The sequence below is a fragment of the Tachyglossus aculeatus genome, chromosome 3, assembly GCF_015852505.1.
Source record: "Tachyglossus aculeatus isolate mTacAcu1 chromosome 3, mTacAcu1.pri, whole genome shotgun sequence".
Taxonomy (NCBI): domain Eukaryota; kingdom Metazoa; phylum Chordata; class Mammalia; order Monotremata; family Tachyglossidae; genus Tachyglossus; species Tachyglossus aculeatus.
This window is the reverse complement of record NC_052068.1, coordinates 95,612,786-95,625,938: the sequence shown is the minus strand read 5'-3', so window position 1 is coordinate 95,625,938 and position 13,153 is coordinate 95,612,786. Positions and strand designations below refer to the sequence as shown.

The window sequence follows — 13,153 nt, the reverse complement described above, 5'->3', positions numbered from 1 at the left end:
TAGACTGTACTAAGTGCTTGGGAGAGTGCAATACAACAGGCACATTCCCTGCCCATAATGAGCTTAGGATCTAAAGGGGGAGACAGACACTGATGTGGACAAATTTAGTCTCATCAGCAAATATAGCCTGAGGCTAATTTCCTGTTCTCAACTTTTTCAATGACTGCAGAGGTGAAAGCTTTTTATTTTGAGAGAGGGGATGGAAAGAGGTGCAGGGATTTTCTGGGGGAGGAGGACTGGGAGGGGACAAACCAAGCACTTAGTACAGTGCTCTGCACACAGTAAGCGCTCAATAAATACGATTGATTGATTGATTGATTTTACTTGTACCTATCTATTCTATTTATTTTATTTTGTTAGTATGTTTGGTTTTGTTCTCTGTCTCCCCCTTTTAGACTGTGAGCCCACTGCTGGGTAGGGACTGTCTCTATATGTTGCCAACTTGGACTTCCTAAGCGCTTAGTACAGTGCTCTGCACACAGTAAGTGCTCAATAAATACGATTGATTTTACTTGTACCTATCTATTCTATTTTGTTAGTATGTTTGGTTTTGTTCTCTGTCTCCCCCTTTTAGACTGTGAGCCCACTGTTGGGTAGGGACTGTCTCTATATGTTGCCAACTTGGACTTCCCAAGCGCTTAGTACAGTGCTCTGCACACAGCAAGCGCTCAATAAATATGATTGATTGATTGATAAGCTTCCAAGGACAAATTTAACTGGCCTGAAATCTAGCATTTTGAATTTTTTTTCAGCCCTCACTGGGCAGACCTCATCAAAAAGGAATCAGACTTTTTGACTCACCACATCCATTGCTTCCTTTGTAATTGTCTAGTCTACACTACCTACTATAAAACTGTCCCCAAGGTGGGCTGATTGATTTTAACCAATCAATCAATCAACAGTATTTACTGAGCTCTTACTGTGCAAGAGCACTGTACTTAGCTCTTGGGAGAATACAATGCAGCAGACAAATTCCCTGCCCACACGGAGTTTACAGTCTAGATGGAGAGCTTACAGTCTAGAGGGGGATCTAGATCTTGGTTATGTTCTCTACTCCTGAGAGATGCACATCATATGATTTGAAGACAATCCTGCAAACGAGGTACTCAGGAAACACATTTCCCAACTGATATATATCTATATGTGTGAATGCTGTTAGAAACTTTATATGTTCAGCTGGGTGGGGGTTACTTCCCATGCTCCTTGGTCAAAACTTCATACGTAGACAAGTTCAGGCTGGTCCTCTGTGCTGGGCTGCACATTCAATTTATTTGACACAGCCAGGCAGGCAGATGCAAACAATCAAAGATATTTACTGAGAGCTTACTGTGGGCAGAACACTGTCCTAAGTGCTTGACCAAGGGATCTGGATGCTGGATTTCGAATACACTCCCAATCCTCTGGGAAACTCTTCCAACTCACCAGGCTGAGGGTGTTGCTAAGCATTTTGCAGAGGGAGTAAAGCTACACTTAAGACAAAATATGGAAGAACTAAGGGCAGTTAGAAGCTGGCAACAGAGGGCAGAACAACCTAATATAAACAAATTAGCTCCTCTAGGAAATTCTTCCAATTTAAGAGGCTCTACGTATCACGGAGACTGCCAGAGGCAGTTATTCAGGAGTTACTATGCATGGATGATTTTGCCCTTGGAAGACACACCCCAGAAGCTTGGGAGAAGACGGTGCCCACTGTTGGGTAGGGACTGTCTCTATATGTTGCCAACTTGTACTTCCCAAGCGCTTAGTACAGTGCTCTGCACACAGTAAGCGCTCAATAAATACGATTAATTGACTGATTGATGGTGACATGCTTTAGAATCAGGCCACAGTTAAAGTCTGATGATAATCCTGAAGAAAACTGAAGTTATGCATCGGCCTATTCCAGGGAAACCCTAGATACAAACAAAACTAAGATTATTATTATGGTATTTGTTAAACGCTTATTGTGCATAAAGCACTGTTCCAAGCGCTGGGGTACATAAAGGTTAATCAGGTCAGACACGGTCCCTGACCCATATGGGGCTCACTGGCTACACGGGATGGAGAACAGGCATGGAATACCCCATTTACAGCTGAGGAAACTGAGGCACAGAGAAGCTAAGTAATGTACCCAAGGCCACACAGCAGGCAACTGGCAGAGCTGGGACTGCAGGCCAGGCTCTAGGACACCCAGACCCATGCTCTTTCCACTAGGCGATGTTGCTCTTATGTCTACAACATGGAAATAAATACTTTCACCAAATTCTGTTACCTGGGCAACACAATGTACAATCAATCAATGGTATTTATGTGCAGAGTACTGTACTACGCAGCATGGCTTGGGAGTCCGAGATCGTTGGTTCTAATCCCGGTTCCACCACTTATCACCTGTGTGCCTTTGGGCAAGTCACTTAACTTCTCTGTACCTCAGTTACCTCATCTGTAAAATGGGGATTAAGACTGTGAGCCTCACTTGGGACAACCTGATTACCTTGTATCTACCCCAGTGTTTAGAACAGTGCTTGGCACGGAGTAAGCGCTTAACAAATACCATTATTATTATTATTACTAAGCGCTTGGGAGAATACGACACAACAGAATTAGCAGACACGTTCCCTGCCTGCAATGAGCTTGAAGTCTAGAGGGGACGACAAGATAACTAAGAAAGATAACTAAGAAAGTTAGTTATCATTTGGGTGAAGTTATTCCTTGGGCAATTTTATGTTTATGTGCAGACTAAACTGACGTTCTTTAGCACTCAAGTGTTGTCTGATCTTCTACACAGTTGGGGTCCTGGCCTTGTCACCTAAGTCATACGTGATGCTTTCAGCAGTTTCATTCCCATCACTTATAGGCCACACTCAACATCGAGTAACAAAACAGAATCATAAACAATGAATGCCTGGAACAAATATTGATGTTAAGCTCACCTTGACACAATCTTGCTGGAATGGAAATGTGAGGTAAATGAATGATAGTAGGCTACCTAAACAACTGCTGCCTGGGGAACTTAAATAAGGTGACCAAAAGCAAGTAAGACAGCAGAAATGTTTTAAGGATGAAGTTAAAACTACATTTTGTCACAGCTGAAAGTTGGGAGACGACTGTGATGAAAGGACTTTTGCTACAATAGATCTAGAAAAGGGTGTCTCTTTTTGATGAGAAGCTTTGGGAGGACTGCGAGACCAAGAGACAAAAGTTAAAATGGTGCCAGATGCTGAAAATCACTTAATAATGTGACAGATATTTCAATGTGATAGAAACGTATTCACCTTTCCTGCTACTCAGAGGCAAATGACACCAGAACTCTGCATCAGCTTTGACTAAAGGACCACACGACAGTAATAATAACAATAATAATAGTATCTGTTAAGCACTTACTATTTATCAGGCGCTGTTCTAAGCACTGGGATAGATAGAAGCTAATGACGTTGGACACCATCACTGTCCTACATGGGGCTTCACAGTCGTAGTCCCCATTTTAAAGTTGAGGTAACTGAGGCACAGAGAAGTGAAGTGATTTGGCCAAGGTCACAGAGCAGACAAGTGGCAGAATCGGGATTAGAATCCAGGTCTTTCTGACTCCCAGCCCCATGATCTATCAACTAGACAAGATGCTATCTTCTGGACTCTTAATCTACGTAATGGCACAATCACACACACATTCCATTTTTTGGCAGGAGTGGCACATGCAGCTTCTCAAAGAACTGCTTTTGCCAGAGCATTTGTCTCTTACAGTGGAAGCTCCTTTTGGGACGGGAACATGTCTACCAATTCCGTCGTATGGTTCTCTCCCAGGTGCTTAGTACAGAGATCTGCACACGGTAAACACTCAACAAATTGCATTTCTTAACACACCAATTGCAGAGGTGCAAGGGAGCCATTCCCTTTCCAATTATTACATTCCCAAATGACAAGGTATCCCCTGATGGCTAAGAGCAGGGAATGTGTCTACCAACTCTATTGTATTGTACTCTCCCAATGGCACTTGTGAAGTGAGCGCTATGTGTCAACACTGTTCTAAGAACTGGTGTAGATACAACTCAATTAGGTTGGCCACAAAGATGCAAATGTGAGGTTTCACTGTCACCCTCGACTAAGGCGTGAGAGGGAAAACTATGACAACCGGTTGCTTTGCTTTTGTGGGTTCAAAAAATGGGATGAGCTATAGCGAAGTCCACAAGGTACCCACGCTGTGATATGACATACCTGAGCGAATTTGTGAATCTGTTCCACCACTGCGGCAAAGAGAGCATGGACACTTTCATCAATCAGGCTCTGCATATAATGCACCGCTTCTTCATCAGACAAGTCCAGACGGAATTTATCCTGCACCTGCAAAATAGTTTGTTTTAAAAACAAAACAAAACAAACATATTTTTACTGTGACAGACTCAAACTGATGCCGGTACTGCAATAATATACAGCAAGTTATTTCCATGCTGAGGTAATGACCCATAACTCAAAAGAAACAGAGTTCTGAATGACTTATGAAGGCCATTTCTTTGAGTATGAAATTTACTGTATGATAATAATGCCCAATTTATTCTATGCTCTTTATCCTACCTGGTGTATACAATTACTTTTTTGGTGGCTTTCATATTTATTGGAGTGAAAAATTTCCCCCAAACCAACAAAATACAATTAAGTCCTTCCGAGGAAAAAAGAAAAAAAAGGGAGAGAGAAAAAGAGCCAAAGGGGGAAAAGGTCCAAAGGGCCTTTGATGCTTTTATTTGAATTGTGATTTTTCTTATTTAAGAGTGTGCTTTCTTAGGAGTCTAAATTAAAATATTTTTTGAAACAAAAACTACACGCACGATACAAGTTATATAAATTACATAAATTACTCATATAATGAAAATGTGGTCAGTTATGTTAATGTGTAACAAGAAAGGTTGACTATTTACAGGACTGGTAAAATTATAGACTGCCTAGGCACTGAAGGAATAGTTCACAGGGAATGAAAGGAAGGGAACTCTTCACACATACGCTTTAATTTTTGTAACAGATATAGTGCGAAATCATGTCAAGCTGACCATCTGAAAACCTGGGAAAATAACATGAATCAAACCTCTGAAGTTAAGAAACAACAAATATCAAGGAAGCTTCTGTTACACAGAAAGCTCAATTAATTTACTCAAGTCTTAGAGTCTATATAGTAAACAATTATACATTATTCACGCAATTTATGTTACAAAGAGACTTATGAGTGGAAGCACTTTTTAAAAAACAAACAATTATCTGTCCTTTTTCTTAATAGTGAGAAATGGGGAAGGTTTACCCATACAGTTAAAAAAAAAAGTTTGGCTACCAGTTATGGCACTGAACAGGTTTCAAAGTGTGTTGGAAAATCTCTAAGGCTGAGAAGTTAACTTGGGCATACGATATTGGGATGTATTAGAGAAGCAGCGTGGCTCAGTGGAAAAGAGCCCGGGCTTTGGAGTCAGAGGTCATGGGTTCAAATCCCGGCTCTGCCAATTGTCAGCTGTGTGACTTTGGGCAAGTCACTTAACTTCTCTGTGCCTCAGTTACCTCATCTGTAAAGTGGGGATGAAGACTGTGAGCCCCATGTGGGACAACCTGATCGCCTTGTATCCTCCCCAGCGCTTAGAACAGTGCTTTGCACATAGTAAGCGCTTAATAAATGCCATCATTATTATTATTTTTATTATGTATTAGGAGAAAAGTGACACGCAAGGGATGGAAAACGATTCTATTTAGACGATTCTATTTTAACGATTCTTTTAGACTGTGAGCCCACTGTTGGGTAGGGACTGTCTCTATATGTTGCCAACTTGTACTTCCCAAGCGCTTAGTACGGTGCTCTGCACACAGTAAGCACTCAATAAATACGATTGATGATGATTCTATTCTTGCCAATGATGGACACATTGTTGGACTCCCGATTTTTACACATGTGGAGAGGATGATAGGCAGGGGAAAGGGTCACAGTTCAGAGAGGGGGAGGCCTCAGTGCCCAGTGAGGTGCCATTGGTGGAGACCTCAGGCACCAGAGAGGTGAACACGGGGGTGACACAGCAGGCCCCTCTCATTCACCAGACTCAGGGCAGAGGGAAGTGAAACATTTAACTGGGGGGAATTTTTGAGATTTTTTCCTCAGAGAGCTCTAGGACGTCGGAGCTGAAGATGGGTGTCAACCGAGGGGGTGCTGAGCAGGGACGGAAGCCATTTGAAAGGGCAGATTTGTCGGAAGCGAGCTGGTCCAGAGCTGGTCCACAGTCTTTTAGACTGTGAGCCCACTGTTGGGTAGGGACTGTCTCTATATGTTGCCAATTTGTACTTCCCAAGCGCTTAGTACGGTGCTCTGCACATAGTAAGCGCTCAATAAATACGACTGATGATGATGATGGTCCACACTCCAGCTATGGCGGGGCTACAGCGAGAAGTACTCTGGTCTACACCGGGGCTGTGCTCTCGGATGCCCGGGGAGCGGGGAGGGAAGCACACCTGATGCAGACGGCGTGCCCCATCCTGATCCCTCCACCATACGGCTTGCCTTTGGGGGACTTCTGGAGACTTTGGGGGAGTCTCCAGAGATGGAGATGGAGACGCCCACAGAGTCAGCTTTGCAGGGGGAAGGCTTGGCTGCCAGCAGGGAGGCAGGGGACTGACTGCTGAGTCCAAGCAGCAGAGAGTCATCATCATCACCAATCGTATTTATTGAGCGCTTACTATGTGCAGAGCACGTACTAAGCGCTTGGGAAGTACAAATTGGCAACGTATAGAGACAGTCCCTACCCAACAGTGGGCTCACAGTCCCAGTGGAAGGACAAGATGCAAAACCTGCCAGCGGCAGGGAGGAGTCTCAAGTGCGAGACGGAACTGGGACCCTGCCTTCACTTATAATAATAATAATGGCATTTGTTAAGCGCTTACTATGTGCAAAACACTGTTCTAAGCGCTGAATAATAATAATGACGGTATTTGTTAAGCGCTTGCTATGTGCAAAGCACTGCTTTAAGCGCTGGGGTAGATATAAGGTGATCAGGTTGCCCCACGTGGGGCTCACAGACTCAGTCCCCATTTTACAGATGAGGCGACTGAGGCACAGCGAAGTGAAGTGACTTGCCCAAAGTCACACAGCTGACAAGTGGCAGAGTCGGGATTCGAACCCAAGAGCCCGGGCTCTTTCCACTGAGCCACGCCGCTTCTGGAGCCACGAACTGCTCGCAGTAGGAGGTCTGCTCTCCCGAGTCTGGAGAAGCGGGGAGCTGTAAAACGGTAGGTGAAACCTCATCATCTTCTATCTATTCCTGTGTTTAGTACAACGCTCGACACATAATAAGCACTTAATCATAACCATCATTATAGAGAAGTGCTGCCACAGTGGATAGAGCATGGGCCTGGGGAGTTTCTGTTTGATGCAGAGGTGGATGGGCAACCACTGGAGGTTCTCCTTTACCTCAAAGCACCACAATCTCCTCACATCCTTGAGTGTCCTCCTCTGACAGTGCAGGGGTAGTCACTGAAAACAAGCAGTCCGACTTCTCTAGGCTTAAGTTCATTCTTTTTGAGAAACAGAGAGTTATTTTGATGTCTAAAACCAAACTTTCTTGCTTCATTCTTCAAATATCTTCAAAATACTACATCATGAAGGAATTTATCGATACAAAAAGATACACTCATCAATACAAAAAAGAATTAAGTTGGTTCTTCACGTACTTTTGTGTTTTGCACCTCTGAAATAATAGCACCTTTCATTGAAATAATTCGAGCTCAACAATCTGCATTCAAGCCTAACTCAAAAGATTAGCATCTCAGATTTGGTTTGTAATCTCTTTTTCCCCCCATACACAATTCTTAATGCTTTCATCACAAAGGTAATCACAACAAAAACAATTTTGATTCATCAGGTTATAAGGAAGAGTTTTAATTTAAACGTTATTCCCTTGCTAGGTTCACTTGATTTCTCTAGCTGCATTATAACAAACTGCTTCTTTCCTGGCTAAATTAAAGAATAAAAGGAAAACATATTTTTTATAAAAGAAATGAGCAAAAATAAGCTTGCATGTGTTGGAAAAAGCAGGCTTTGAGCTCCCTACTACTATATGGCACAGTAATAAGGGGAAAAAAACCCATCTATATCTTAACCTAAAAGTGATGGTTGGAATGGTTATTGACGTTACAGACATTGAATGTAATTTAATTTTACAGGTCAGTCTAAAATGGATCTTTAGCTAATTTGGAGTTTCTTGAAATATATATATAGATTTTTTTTTGTTAAAAGCTTAGAAAAATCAATTCAGAGGCTGAAAACATCTCCTTAATTCTCCTACAAGATACAGTATTATCTTGTTAAATGACTTTGAACAAACTTGACACTCAACAAAAAGGTTTAAAGAGTCTAGTTCTGATTCAGTCAAATAAAAATGAATAAAAAGGCAAACAAGCTAGGCCAGGCATGGTCAATTCTTTAGTGCATTGGAACAGCTCCATCTTCTGCTGATTTTTTGAGGCAGAGTTACGTCCAAGTTAGGGGACCCTACATCACATGTCCTGAAATCAGTTTTAGGTGGCGTCAAAGACTTTCCCTAGAAATCCAGAACATGATGATAATATAGCTCTTCTAGTCTGAAGTTGTTTCAGACCATGAAGCAGCTTGGAACAAAGGTGTTGCAAAAATAGAACAAAGTGGCAATTTTTGTGGCTTTCAAAATCTTTGATTATTGCCAAGATACTGATTCGAACATAACATGCTTATCAAAATATGGGAAACCGCTTCTGTCGACTTGGATGCACACTGGTGGATTAGAAGAAAAGTGACCTAATCAAAAAATCTTTGAGCTGGAACCGGGTCGCATCAAATAGGAGAAATGAACGGATATTAAAATGTACAGAAAAATAATCTCATGTTTGTCAACATCATCATCATCAATGGTATTTACTGAGGGCTTACTGTGTGAAGGGCACTGTACTAAGCACTGGGGAGAGCACAAAACAACAGAATTGGTAGATATGTACTCTGCCGACAATGAACCGAAAGTGTAGAGGGGAAGATAGACATTACTCAATCACATTTACTGAGCGCTTACTGTGTGCAGAGAACTGTGTTGAGCGCCTGGGAAAGTACAACATAAGAGTCGGTAGACAAGTTTCCTGCCCACAACAAGTCAACTATCTAGGGGATAATACAAATCTCATCAGAACAAATATTTGCTCTGCTAGTTTGGGTCTCTGGAAACAATGTAGTGACAATGCTCATTATGGCAAGACTCTCAATTTAAATACACAATAATGTTCTACTTTAAGTGAGGTGAGGTATTTCCAGTTAGTTCTTTAAGGGTCTCATTAACAGGTCTCATTGCTTTGCTTTCTGGTCCTGTCAATCAGTCGGTGGTATTTACTAATCCTCAGAGCCTCATGGAAATCATCATCAATCGTATTTATTGAGCGCTTACTATGTGCAGAGCACTGTACTAAGCGCTTGGGAAGTACAAATTGGCAACATATAGAGACAGTCCCTACCCAACAGTGGGCTCACAGTCTAAAAGGGGGAGACAGAGAACAAAACCAAACATACTAACAAAATAAAATAAATAGAATAGATATGTACAAGTAAAATAAATAAATAGAGAAATGTGTCTACCAACTCTGTTGCATTGTGATAATAATAATTAATATTACTTATGTTACTTGTTAAGCACTTACTCTGTGACAAACATTGTTACAAGCACTGGGGTAGATATACGTTAATCAAGTTGGACAGAGTCCCTTGCCCCACATGGTGCTCGCAGTCTAAGTTAAGGGGGAGGAGGATTTGAATCCCCGTTTTACAGATGAGGTAACCAGGGCACAGAGAAGTTAAGTGACTTGCCCAAGGTCACACAGCAGACATATGGCTGTGCTGGGATTAGAACTCAGGTCCTCTGATTCCCAGGCTCATGCCTTTCCCACTAGGCAACACTTCCTCTCTTGTACTTTCCTAAGGACCTACTTTCTACGGTAACATGGAACAGTCTGCAACTCCTAGAAAGCCTTTCAGGCTCTTACACCAGTCCTGTCCTGGCGACACGCAACGTGACTCATAGACTATGTCTATTCTTTATCAAAGTGTTTTCAAAAGCATTTGATTTTTTTCCAGGAGCTACTGCAGCCTGAAACAAACACAAAAAAATAACTGCAAGACCAGAGTAAAAAAATACATCGTAAAGTATGAGGCAAGGAGGGGGCAGCAACCCATTGAGGGTGAGAAATGGGATTTCCCCAACAGTTCCACGGACGGTGGCAAGAGGTAATACGGAACAGGTACGCGCCAGCTTAATTGGCAGAAAAGATTGGGAGATCTGGCTTGACAAATACCATCAGAAGTCTCATAAAAGACTTCCAGGCAGGAATGAATAAAATCAAGTCAAGCAACAGTGAAGTCTTGACAGAGATGAATGGGAGGCAAAGAAGAAGTAAGATAGACCCTGAAGGCCGTGGTTAAAAGAAAGACGGGGACTTCTGAAACCTGATGCTACGGCCGATCACGGTGAAGGAAATTTGTATCAGCCGATTATACTTCCTGATGGATGAGCCTTAGTCATCGACAAAAACAAAATAATGACAAAGAACAAAGCCTTCTGCATGTCAGAAGCCACAATTCTCCTGTTTGAGGTAATGTGGATCTATGCTTAAATGGTTTCAGAAAAGAATTTGTGGACTTTTCAATCACAGCCCAGTCATCTACATAACAGCTGCCAAAAATAGAATATTTTAATAATGAATTATGCTTGTCCTGAACTGAACAATGACACGCAATTTAAAGGACCAGCCTACTAGTCCAAAATCAAGGGCATACAAGTGTTCTTTACGTGCACGCTAGTACAAAGCATGCATAAACATATGTATGCATACACATGTGTGTGTGTGTGTGTGTGAAATTTATGACCTAGAGAGTCACCAGTCACTCCTGTCTGTCTAAATAAAGAGGCAACTGAATAACAATCAGTGTCACAATAAAATAAAAACAAAGGCTATTTTAAGCAAGAAGAAAGGCCCTGGATTTGGGCTACGAGACCAACTTCCCTCAGCCCCATTGCCACTCTTTAGTTCTTTACTTTGCCACGGGTAGTCTCTAGATGATTCTATGTTTCCAGGAGATAGTCTATGCCTGTCCAGGAAAGGAATTTCAGAGTTACCTTTTTGACAGTCTTGTCCGGCTCAAGAGCAATATCTGGAATGTTGGCATCCACCATGAGGGAGAACAGATTCAAAATCAGGTTGGAATACCTAATGAGAATGAAAAGGTGAGCAGTTATTTGTTAGTTCTCCCTCACAGCACTGTCAACTTGCAAAACTGGAGCATGAGATAGTTCTTTCCTTCAAGTAACAGCTGTTTTCACTCCAGGAGGCACCTGAGTTATTATATTAGGGGAAATGTACACCTATTGTGGATAACCAATCTACAGATATTGTGAACACAGCAGAAAATAAATAAAAAAAAAAAACAAAAAAACTAGCTCGGAAAAGTTTTTTAAAAATTTATCAACTGAAAATGGAAATCTACTCATCTCTTCTACTAAGGTACTGACCAGGAAATAAAGGAGGCTATTAATTTGTCACAACAAAAGAATTTATCTACTCTCGACTATGGCCTTCCCTATTAGATTGTAAACTCCTCAGGGAAGGGGCACACATTTTAGTTCTTCTACAGCTCCCTAAAGAACCTAAATATGCTGCTCTGCACACGGTAGGTACACAATACTGCAACAGTAAAACATTTGCATCACACAGTTTGGATAGGAAACTACTGAAGAATTAGTAGGCGACTACCTTCCAACAACACTTGTCTACCTGGAAGTGATGCGCCGGCAGAAGAAGAAAAAAATGTGTGCATAATATGGGTGGTGTCAATCAAAGCATGAGTCCAAAAATGGGAGATTCAAGAGCACCACTATCCTTATAAAGGAGAACTGACAGCCCTTAAGCCATGGGTTGAATAAACCTATTCAAATCATCTTTGTGAGTGAACAAAAAGTGAGGGTTTTCAAGGACTATTAAGCCTCAGGGGTTTGCTAATTTCCTTCCTAGCTTCAGCTAGCGACCGTAATGTTCTAATACACATGAGTAACAAAGTCCTTAGCTCAGAACAGGGCAGAGGAAAATGCAAAGTGAATATATTTTAATTCCAGCCATGAAGATTATTATATACATCATTGAACACGAAGCAGTATCTCAATGCATCTTTAGCATTAGAGGCCGCTGACATTTGATGGTCTGTGCCTAGACCCTCGTATGAAAGGACCTAACTCCTTCTTCATTACTTTAAGCTTAATGAAGTCGGTAGGAGCTCAGGCCTCCTTAGCTGGCACTTTTTGTTTACAAACTAGATAACATAACAATGGATTGGTGTCATTTTTTTGTAAAGGATAATTCATTTAAATGAAGTGCTACAATGAAAATGAAGAAACAAATATGGAGCCTCAAGGTAGAAATCAGTCAATCATATTTATTGAGCACTCTCTGCGTACTAAGCACTTGAGAGCACACAATATCCATGAATTCAATCGTATTTATTGAGCGCTTACTGTGTGCAAAGCACTGTACCGTGCATTTGGGAGAGTACGATAAAACAATACACAGACACATTCCCTGCCCACAATGAGCTTACAGTCTAGAGGACGAGTTTGCAATACAACAGAATTAGCAGACATGTTCCCTGCCCGTAACAAGCTTACAGTTGGGGCATTAGCACTAAGAGTGTCAGTGCTATTTAGAATGATAATGCTAGCTGTAGACAGCAATGGCCAAATAAACCTTAAATTACATAGTTTATCATAATTCTCAAAATTTTAGATTACCCAGAAAAATCAACACACTTAGCTGGATGCCTTTTCTTTTTGACCTCCACTTGCAAAAAGCCCAACTTATGAACGCTGACTCACAACAGAGACGGCATAACCTAACCTTTGGCTTTAGATTTGTGGTTGCGAGCTCCTGAGTCTAGTTTTACATTTTACCTCTGACATTTTAAAATGGACAAATCATTTAGCCTCCCTCAGAGATACGGAAGAAACCTAAAAAGATTATTATCCATTCTCCAATTATATTGTTATTATTACTACACTCTATTGTGTTACTAAACAATTTCTAAACTGGTGTTGGCTGCATAAAAATGCAATATACTGACTGGATTCCTTACTACTATTATTAATAATGCTTTTATGGTACT

At 41.4% G+C, this 13,153-nt stretch overlaps 1 protein-coding gene across 1 annotated transcript in view; it reads right to left on the bottom strand.

Moving 5' to 3' along the window:
- Positions 1-13,153, bottom strand: part of PIK3C3 (phosphatidylinositol 3-kinase catalytic subunit type 3) — a 147,364-nt gene that overhangs the window by 9,587 nt on the left and 124,624 nt on the right. The window contains exons 23-24 of the mRNA XM_038743980.1: positions 11,121-11,211; positions 4,189-4,314 (exon numbers count right to left, since the gene is read on the bottom strand). Of these exons, the coding sequence (XP_038599908.1) occupies positions 4,189-4,314; positions 11,121-11,211 (217 nt within the window). The remainder of the gene's footprint in view (positions 1-4,188; positions 4,315-11,120; positions 11,212-13,153) is intronic.